We start from the raw sequence: 11,185 nt of genomic DNA, 5'->3' as shown, positions 1-11,185 counted from the left end.
GTGAAAAGGGCCTTATCGGTACACGCTAATTATCCACGAGTACACGCACACTATAATAACAGAGTAAATACAAATGAGTAGGTCATTTTCATAGAACGCACCGGGCGCGGTTTGCATGTGAGCGCACCAATACGTATTGGCGCGCTCACACTGACAAAATTTAGCGTGGATTAGCGGGGAGCCAGTGTGTGCGTGCGCGCCGTACGTATTGGCGCGCTCATATACAAACCGCGCTCGGTGCGTTTCTCTATGAAGATGACCTACTCATTTGTATTTACTCTGATAATAATGACGCTCGGATCAAACTCCCCGCACCTCGTGCTTCCCTCGACCAACAATGAGGGTTTTCGCGATTGAAAAATCTGCTGCATGATTGGTTATTTTTGACATGACATTGACAGATATGTCAAAATCCACCAATCACACAGCATTTGGACCTCGCGTCTACGTATTGCCATCTGGCGGATTTTTCAATTGCGAAAACCCTCATTGGTGGGGCGCGTCATCGTGGATGGCACTATCTATAACTGCGCACCTCGCTAGAATGCGATTCTCCCTCGCACTCACCCGTACACCTCCCTGCGTTCGCCCCGTCCGTACCAGGGCGATGTGACGTCACGGCCGCCAGTTAACTCGACCGGGTTCACGGTTGTATATCGAAATGAACATTTATATTGTAACCGTTAGAAAAATATTGTATCTTTACAATAAAAACACACACAGTTGCAGGCATGAAATTCAAATTTATAAAATTCAACATGTTTAAAATTCATCACTTTTTAGGGATAAGATACTGAAAATATTTACAAGTTTAAAATTATTAAGTAATTGAAATGCCACGACCATGTTCATTTCGATACATTAACATTTAATTGCAAATATATCAAAAATGATAAATAATGCAAGATTTTATTAAAAATTTGTCTAATTTTTGTAATTTTAAACATCCAACGCTAGAAAAACATTTTATACGCCAAAAATTTTCTAATTGAATAGTTGACACCTTATTGTAGGGTAGTGGACACCCTAGTCAATTGACATACTTTTTATGAACTGTCAGAACGCGAGTCCCCCTTAGATTTTGTATGGGAAAGGGTACTATGACGTCATCAAGTTTTATTAACTTTGAAGCTACTAACTTAAGTGAAGCAGCAAATCGAACGCACAGCGTTCAATAGATCAATGTGAGTGGTTCGTGTGTCACCCTGTGCGTCCACGCGCACTATGAGACTCTCTCAGCTTAGAAATTAATAAAATGATCAATTGAGTTGAAGAAAATGACGTCATTTCCTGTTGAAATACAAAATCTATAGGAAATACGCGTCTTACCAGCTCATAAAAAGTATGTCAGTTGACCAGTGGTGTCAACTAGCCAAGTATAATTTTAATTAATTTTCAAAATTTATTTATTTATCTAGCTATAATATTTCATAAAATCTTTTTAGTCCTGAAAATATTTACCAAGCTATTTATTTTTATTATATTTATATTGCTTTCATTTATTAGAATAGTTTTATCTTTAATTATTTAATTAATACTTAGTATATAGGGTGTCTATGAAATCTATGTAAGCTGCAAGCATAGAATATTACGATAGTAAAAATAAATCAACTCCAAAATAGTGTTCTAACAAAAAAGTAGAATAATTTATAGATTTTAATTTATGAGTTTTTTAATCAATTTAGTGACATAGTTTTTGTTCCTTTCAGCTTTACGTACATAACATTGACAACCTGTATAATTTGCACAAAATAAGAATTATTGACGAATCTTCTATTTTACTGCGAACCGAGCGCGGGGAGTGCGTGGGCCTTTCGCTATCTCACGCCCCGCGTAAGATGAATAGAAATATACACCATTATAATCGTATAATGGTATCGACCCATCCCACCAAATATGTCTAAAGTATTTTTTGTGTTTAAAGAAATATTATTATCACCTGTCAAGTATTTAAAATGTATTGGAACAATATAACATAATTATATTTATAATTGAACTTGCAAAGAATCTGATGGATACGTCAAAAAAGGCATTGTGTAATCCACAATCATAGAGGAACAGTTTAGTCAGCAACAATGCTGTTAACATTGTTGTAAGATGGTGGTAGCTAGCCAGGAGGACTTTGAACAAGCCCTACCACTAACAAAAGCGAGTAGAAAATTTTTCCCAGATAGTCTTACAGAGGCGATAAATACCGCCCAAAAATGATTTAGCCGTGTTAAAACTGTAGCATTATTCACCATCGGCTTAAACGTACTTTCGCCAAGCTCAAATTTGACGTAATCATCGATTCTTAGTTTCTTTCTATTCAGAATCCGACTCAGTTTCTCCAGACTCGGAGTCTGAGCTCGAAACGGGTTCACATTTGATAAACTCAATCGCCTCTCGTTTGGGCCTCGCGGGTTTTTTCTTCGGCTTATCCCCTTCCCTCCCGTCTTCCGTCATAACCGTTTTGACCATTTGGGATATTCTTTTCAAATGCTGCTGCTCATGTCTCTGTAAGTGATTGCTTAAATATCGTTTAAGTTTAAATTTCTTGCCGCACTGCTCACACTCATGCTCGTATTTTGTTTCGTCTACCTCCATATGAACAGAGTTGTTGTGACGTCGCAAATAGTGCGCATGGGCAAACTCCTTGTCGCACTTTTCACAACGCATCTTAGGTTTTGACGGGTGAACGATCTTTTTGTGCTTCTTCAAACGGATCGCCGAATGGAAGAACTTGTCGCACAGATCGCATTTCACTTTCGTATCAAGAGACGAATGGACTTGCATATGCTCTTTCAAATACTGGTCGTTTTTGAACTCTTTCAAGCACTCAGGACAACTCACTTTGGATTCTAACGGCGGATGGATATTTAAGATGTGCCGTTTCATGTGGTGCCGAGACTTAAACGTCATGTCGCAGAAGACACACTTGTGTCTTTCAACTTGCGAGTGCTGAAAATGGAGGTGTCTGTTTAAATTCAGGTGACTTTTGTATAACTTCTGGCAGATGTGACACTTGTATTTATCCTGGTCCGCACGGTGGCACGCGTCTATATGGTACCTTAGTTTGTAAGGAACCGAAAACTCTTTCCCGCACTCTGGACATTTTAACTCAGGGAGGGTATTTGGATGAATCCGCTTCACATGCATGTGGAGCGCTCGACTCGTCCTGAATTCTTGGAGACAGAACTGACAGTAGCATTTCTCGTCTTCCGAATAGTGTTTATTCATCCTATGCATGTACAAATAGTGTTTATTTTTGAATGTTTTATCGCAGATATCGCACATGACCGCGGACTCTTCTGATGAATGTACCCTAGTAGTGTGAAGGTACAGGTTTTGGTAATTTTTGAATTCTTTGTTGCATTTTATGCAGATATACTGTTTAGTTCTTTTTGGGAACATAACAGGTTTCCAGGTGGAGAGTACAGACTCGTACATTTCCCTTTGTTCGTCTGTGAGCACTTCGCTGTTCACACTGACGAATTTGAAGACTTTCTTTTCCTCTTTCAGTTCTTTCAACTGCATTGACGGGTCGGGCGGCCGCAGTTGAGACATAGATGACTCTCCAACTTCGATCTCCAACTTTTTTATGTCTGGTTTCTCTTCCGTCATGGTTACCTGGAAAGATAGAAATTGATTTTAACGATGGCTCTAGGGCATGTAATATCGGAAGGTTTTCAATTCCGATATTGGATTCCGATATTAGATCTCAATATCGGAATTCCGATATTAATATCGGAATTGAGTTCATGTGCTATAAAATTAATATTTGGTTATATTCGTAAGAATTCTGGATTTTTTACAATAAAATAATGATTTTAATCAAAATCTTTAGTTTGCTACAAAACAGCACTTCATAAAATTGAAGTATTTTAAAACCATTTTTACATTATGGGTATCCATTGCATTTGGTTTTTTATGTGACAAGAGGCAAACGAGCAGACGGATCACCTGATAATGAATGGTTACTGATAATATTATGGACTAAAATAATTAAAGTGTTTTTGTAAAATCACAGATATCAAACAAACTTTTTTACTCCTTCATTATATTACCCTGTTTTATGTTGGCGGAACGAATTTTAGAGTCATTCAATCACGTGTTACAAAAATTGTAGAGAGTGGTAAAAAACTTGAATATGCTTCTAATTTGTTCCTTTTTGATTATCGATGTACAACTCACAAAACCACGAGCCATCATCATGTCAGCCATAGGACGTCCACTGCTGAACACAGGCTCCGATGCTGATTTTCACAATGGCCGGTTGGTGGCGGCTTGCATCCAGCGCCTTCCTACTATCTTTATGAGGTCATCGGTCCACCTTGTGGTTATGAGTCCTGCAATGGCCGGTTGGTGGCGGCCTGCATCCAGCGCCTTCCTGCTACCTTTATGAGGTCGTCGGTCCACCTTGTGGTTATGAGTCCTACGCTGCGCTTTCCGGTACGTGGCCTCCACTTCAGAACCTTGGCCTCATCGTCCGTCTGTTTTGCGTACTAAGGCAGAACCGTTGGAAGACCTTATCACAATGCTCGAAGACCTTAATCGAGTTTTCCAACAGGTAGGCCTTCGGATGAATATGGAAAAAACGAAGCTTATGTCGAATGTCCATGTTGCTCCTTACCCAGTTTCGGTTAGGAGCTCGATTCTCGAGATTGTTGACAAGTAAGTACGTCTATCTCGGACAAACGATCAGCTAGGTAGTTAGATGCAATTTCGAGAAAGAGGTAAATCGTCGAAAACGAAGACGAAAGTCTTCAATTGTTGTGTGTTACCAGTGATGATATACGGCTCGAAAACGTGGCCTTTGAATATAGGGCACAACGTGCTTTGGAGAGGGATAAGCTTGGTGTTTCTTTACGAGATCTAATCAGAAATGAGGAGCTCCGTAGACTAACCAAGGTTGCTGACATAGCCCGACGGATTAGCAAGCTGAAGTGGCAATGTGCAGGGCACATAGTACGCAGAAGACATGACGGTCCATGTCCAGTAAAATTAATGTTTGAAAGGGAGTTGAGATGTCGTTCTTTGTTGACCAAGTACCTACCTATGGCAAATGCTAAAATTGATTTAGAACAAGTTAAATTAACCATAAATAATAAAGATTTGAGATATTTGCAGTGGAACAAAAAGTGATGGTGAGAGACATGAGAAAATCATTGGTCTTTGCCAATCATGTAGGTACTTTGGGCTTTGTGGCAGGTTGTGGCGAGTTTAAACGCTTTGTTTAAAATCTCAATTAAAACTTTTATCTGATTCCGATATTACGATATTGAGTCGCTCAATATCGGAATTGAAATATCGGATCTCGCAGTCCGAGATTCCGATATTACGAGATTCCGATATTCATGCCCTAGATGGCTCGTCTTTCTCTTGATTTCAAGACAACCGTATATGCGGGTTACTTCAGCTCTAGAAGGCAACTTTGAAGAAGAAGCTCAACTAAACGTTGTGAAGAGGTGGGAAATTAAATTCATTTTTAGCAATAGTTGCCCCCTAATGCTAAAGGAAATTGCAAATACGCTAACTCGCCAATCGATTTGGTTTTGGGGAAAAGTCCTAATTTAGTCAAAGCTGTTTAGATTTAAAGATTAGAAATGAAAAATTATCATCTACTTTCGGTAGTTCCCCCAAATCGACAGTATTCGGCATCACTATTTTGTATCAGCGAAAATATTTCTGTAATGTACAGTCAGCCAGCAGTACATCAGACTACATTTTTGTAGCAAAATAGCACCTATCACAATTACACAGATACCACATTGTGTAACTTAATGCGCTGTCTGTACAGTCAGCGTTAAATAGTTCGTGACACCCAAAGTACCCAATAAGTTCGCAACATGTCTTTTTCACAATCGGAATAAGGTTGTCAACTTTTTGGCCATTTTGAATATAACCGTATATCGGATCGCGGTCTGGAATTGGGTCGCCCGTAAGATGCTATCGCTCATCGCCCGGGAGGATGCCATAAAAGGGAGTTTTATTCTTTGGAAATCGATAAATAACTTTCGAGAAGTGGCTGACGTAGGTTTTTGGTGCGGCGTTTACAAGACCGCACGCAGACTGTTGGTTTTTGTCATTTTTGTTCCAATACAGTTTTTGTCATACAATTTTCTGTGAAAACTTTCTTTGCAGGACGCCAAGAGACGACTAATTAACGATAGGCTGAAAACGTCTTATGTTGCATGACCTTTAAGGACATAGCACACTTATCAACCCGGTAAGGGATCGTAACAATTCAACTCGAGGCGGTCAGTATTCTTTGTATGAAACTCCAAACTGCAACGCACACGCATCGTAACGTAAACGCATCGCCTCGCTGTTGACAGCGCGCGAAAGGCGACATGGTGTTGATCCCTTTCAGAGTTGATAAGTCTGCTATGACCTTTACTCTCCGTTTAAAGAAATAAGATGGCAGTCGATGAAGCACCTGATGTCATGTCCTGAGTGCCCAAGCAACTGCACTCAGGAGGATTTGATGAGTGCTACTGACAACGCCACTCTTGTGGCGGAGTTTTGGGCTGACACTGTATAGGTTTGTTGTCTACACGATAAGAAGAAGAATAAGATGGCGTTTATCGCCGCTATCGAGAAGGATGAACACTTTAGGCAATGTAAGCTTTAGTACACCTGGATGCAGGCCGCATTATGGAAATTATTGGGGGAGGCCTATGTTCAGCAGTGGACGTCCTGTGGCTGTAATGATGATGATGAAGCACAAGTTCGAGACAAGAGACAGATGCGGTCGCGGTCTCTTGTCTCCGTCACGGCGTAAGCCGCCGCCTTAAGGCCTCAGCCTCGAACTTAGCGGGCAGCGGGGCGGCGGCGGCGGCGGCGCGGGAGCGGCAGGATCTTATGCGTAAAATCAAATGGACCGGTTCTCGAAAACAGCGGCGCGGCAGCGGGCAACGAGCGGGCAGCGGCGAGGGAGCGGGCATCGAGCGGGGAGCGCACTCCTTCTTTTGCCCACAATAAATCGAGCGTTAGGAATAAATTTGAATCGAAATAAAATTGTCGCCGTTGTTCAGACATTTCGTTTGCGAATAAAAACAAATATCTCGACAACACAACCCCGAACACAACACTTCGCCGCTAAAGCGCCGCGCGAGCTGCCCGCTGGTTTCGAGAACGGGTCTGCGTTACCCGCCCCGCTCCCGCGCCGCCGCCGCCGCCGCCCCGCTGCCCGCTAAGTTCGAGGCTGAGGCCTTAGACGGAAAGTACAGATGAAGGCACAACAAGGAAGGAAAACACTGGGGCATCTTACCAACATTTTATTAATCATTTAATAATTTTGCAATAAAAATGAAGGTATATGTATATCATCTAACATGATGTTGTTTGTCAATTTCGCGAGAAACACAGTGGATTTTAGATGTTCTAGACCAGTGTTTTTCAACCTTTTTCATGACACGACCCCCCTAGTATGAAAAAATTTTTGGCGACCCCCGACCATTCGCTTTTTTTGTGTAGATGTTTGTAGGGTCTGAATAGTTCAATCCATACAACATTTGCATAATTATTAGATTTCGGATAAATCTGTCTTTGTAATGGTGCGTCCACACTGGGCGAATATGCTCGCGCATGTGTGGACGCACCATAAGAATTTTTTTACTGAGGTAGTTTTTACGACCTCTCGCGACCTATAGAGGCTGCGCGATCCCCCAGGGGGTCGCGACCCACAGGTTGAAAAACGCTGTTGTTTAAATTTATTTTAAATTTAAACAATTCAAATACATGTGACATCCTGTATATGCGAGCGTGTATGAGCACGATATTTTGTATAGTTAGCCATTCACAAATCCAGTGCTAAAAAAGCCTTACTTAAGTATCTCAACACACTCAACTATGAAGACACTGAGAGATTACTAAGCTCCCCGAAATAGACCCATATTGCCTATTATCTGAAAAGCCCCATTCTTGTGTTTTTTTATGACAATATCGTGGAATAGTACGCCCTTACAGCAATTACTCATCTACATACACACCCACACACACGCTCACACACACACACACACACACACTCATATCATTGTATTTTTATGGTATTTTTTATTTTATATTTTGTTTAGCCTGTTTAATTAATTAGAACTCAACACTCTGTACCTCTAGGAATCTTCTAATTATTTAAATGTATAACTATTTAATAAAATAGATTCCGCAGAGTGGGCCTGGTGACCTGTAATACAGATTTTCTTAAAATCTACAATAGGCACCAGCTCTCACAATGCAATCTATAGTTTAACGGATATATTATGAGAAATGTTTCATAATTTATGTTGTGAGAGAAATAAATAAATTATTATTAAATTATTATTATTCATTCATGTTTTTCATAAAGTTATTTTAAAGCTATTCTGCGCCTGCCATTTTTAGTAACGGAATAGAAAAAAGTAACAATAAATATTTTATGGCTTTTGAAAGTATTTTTACTGTTTCTCCAACATTAAATAAATTAAATATCCTTTGACATTTTCATTAATGAAATCAAACTAAGGGGCATTAAATAGTGTATAGTCATGGTAATTTATTCGATAACCCTTTCAGCACAGAATAATACGAAAGTGCGTTCGACTTTGAAAAAATCTAGTGAATTGGTAAATCAATTTTACCGCGCCAAGACGCTTCCGATCGATCGTACGGTTTGATATATTTGCTATTTTTCATACAAAAACTTTCAATGGCGTTCAGTCGGTGCGGTGTTGAGTGACAAAGATGGACGTGTACCTGACTACGGGAGGCGTGAAAAGTATTAATTTATTTAAATTACTTCTTTTGTGGATTTCAATGAATTTTGTCGGTATTTATTTAAATTATATCCTTAAAAAATATAATTCGCTTTAATTTTATAAAAATTTAGATGTAGCCGAGTACCAGGTACTCCTAAAGTTCTACAGCACGAGCGTGCATGTCGGGACGATGTTTGAATTTTTGGTAATGTAAGTAATGGAAACCTTTCGAATCTTTTAAAGGCCTGAACATCAGATTTACTCTAGAATAAACTCAAGAATGTCTCCGAGACACATAACCACCAAATAGTACAAACCCGCTGAAGAAAATACAGCCACCAGTGAAAATATCGAGAGGATACCAGGATTCTAGTACCAATAGATGAACCAAAATGATCCCTTTTATGAAAATATCTAACCCCATGTGTTATTGAATAATAGCCTCGACATTGGGGATTAAAAAAAAAAAGTTATTACTAAAAACGAAAGCTCATGTTCAATTTTAAGATGCTACTACCCCCAAAATTCAGGTTTTGACAGAGTTCTAGGTTAGCGCCATGAGCTATTTTTGATTTTTTTTTTGCAGAAATTAGTATCTAATTACGATATCATGTCTTTATGAAGAATAATAAAGCTCCTTACATCTAAAATGTCTTTTTTTAATTAGTTTAAATTGTAATTGTAATGAAATAGCTATTCATAGGTTCATGACGGATTGATACGATCGTGCGGGGGGGTTAAGGGGGTTAAAGTCACCCCCTAAATTTTTTCGCTATTTTTTTCTATTTACTTAGATCCTAATGACCACAGAAACTAACGCGATTTTTTAGAAATCGTCAAATTTTTCTCTCGTGCTGAAAGGGATAAACAATAACATAAATTGTATTGAAAATAAGAAAAACATAAGAAATTAAAACATAGGTGTTCTGTACACTAAATACCGACAGGTAGGATAAAACAGAAGGGCGCTGGACGCAGGCTGCTACCAACCGATCATTATGGAAATCATTGGGGGAGGCCTATGTTCAGCAGTGCACGTACCAGTGGCGGATTTACAGTTATGCCGCCCGTAGGCTAGGGTGGGGTTGGATCTTTATTTAACTTTTATCTTCTGAAATCGAGTTAGCGTCATCTGAAATCTGCCGCCCCTAGGCCGCGACCTATACGGCCTATTGACAGATCCAGGACTGGGACATACTACGTCGTACGGACGTACGTGCTGAATTGATGATGATGATGAAAATAATATTTTTTATGCCTAAGTTAACAAAGCATTTAGCGTTAAGAAGGACTATTTATCCGTACCCTAATCCACAGCGTTGGAAAAGACATTACAAATTGAATATTTTTACACAACAAGCAAGCAAAAATATATTTATAAAACTCACCTTTTTGTTTCAAATTGGGCTAAGGCGTAAAACTTATTGCACTTTACACGTCACGCCTTTATCAAGTCAGCAGAAAAGAAGTAAATGCACGAATTGATAAAATGGCTCTTTGCCCCGAGGGAAAACATATCCCCACATGATAGCGTTGATTTCCCACGTACAATACACCAAACCGGGTCACGGCAACGACTATTTACAGTTTATAATGTATTTTAATTAGATTTTAATAAGAATTTGAGTAAAATATACGAATGTATCGCGATAATTCGTGTCGGGGTTTTATTACGACTTTTTGACATTCGGGCGAGCGTCAAGCGAGCCAGCTGTCAACAATGTCAAGTGCGTTTAGTTTTTTCACCAGTCAGTAATAGTTTTAAAATTAAAAACAAATATTTTGGTTGTATGGTTTACTATTATTTGTTAATAACATAAATATGAAGTGAATGCACGATTTAATTCCATTTACTATTTTATAAGGTCAATTAAAATAGTCGTAACATAAACAAAATGGTTATTTTAAAAAAGTTAACGCGTAGAACTCCGTAGAAGTCGAAAAGGTTCTAATAGGATTTTGAAATGGTTTTACACTCCATTTTCAATAAAATTCCACTCTAATTTAAAAAATAACTAACTAAACGTTCTAAGTAGATATTACAATAGCGCCGAATTTCAAATTGTTTTAGGCATAAAAATATTATTTTAATATTACACTCATTATTTTTTGTCAATGGACCTATTAATTTAAATATGTGGTGTCCAAATCATGTAGAATAACAATGTTACATTATTTAAGTTACAATATAATCCGAGTAAAGTGAATCCCATCAAAAACAATACTTGTCAAAAAAACCAAGTCTCGCAACTCAGTTGTTCTACGGTAAAAAGTTGTGAGATCCATGTAATACCAAGTCCAGGCCAGGAAATCTTTAACGTTTTACATAAATTATTGACTTGGCCATCGCACTAAATAATTTAATTTACACGTGTTTTCATGCGATGGCCAAGTCAATATTTTATGTAAAACGTTAAAGATTTCCTGGCCTGGACTTGGTATTACATGGATCTCACAACTTTTTACCGTAG

The 11,185-nt window shown here is 38.8% G+C and overlaps 1 protein-coding gene across 1 annotated transcript; it reads right to left on the bottom strand.

The window, feature by feature from the left end:
* Positions 1–1,785: 1,785 nt before the first annotated feature.
* On the bottom strand, positions 1,786–10,416 carry LOC114351151 (zinc finger E-box-binding homeobox 2). The gene is made up of 2 exons (XM_028302230.1): positions 10,103–10,416; positions 1,786–3,609 (listed from the first exon to the last, which is right to left on the bottom strand). The coding sequence occupies exon 2, from the start codon at positions 3,601–3,603 to the stop codon at positions 2,305–2,307; it is 1,299 nt and encodes a 432-aa protein (XP_028158031.1). The 5' UTR covers positions 3,604–3,609; positions 10,103–10,416; the 3' UTR covers positions 1,786–2,304.
* Positions 10,417–11,185: the final 769 nt, after the last annotated feature.

The sequence above is a fragment of the Ostrinia furnacalis genome, unplaced genomic scaffold (genome assembly GCF_004193835.3).
Source record: "Ostrinia furnacalis isolate ACB-3 unplaced genomic scaffold, ASM419383v2 OfSCF1098, whole genome shotgun sequence".
Classification (NCBI taxonomy): domain Eukaryota; kingdom Metazoa; phylum Arthropoda; class Insecta; order Lepidoptera; family Crambidae; genus Ostrinia; species Ostrinia furnacalis.
The sequence above is the reverse complement of the archived record's forward strand: the minus strand, read 5'-3'. Positions and strand labels throughout refer to the sequence as shown.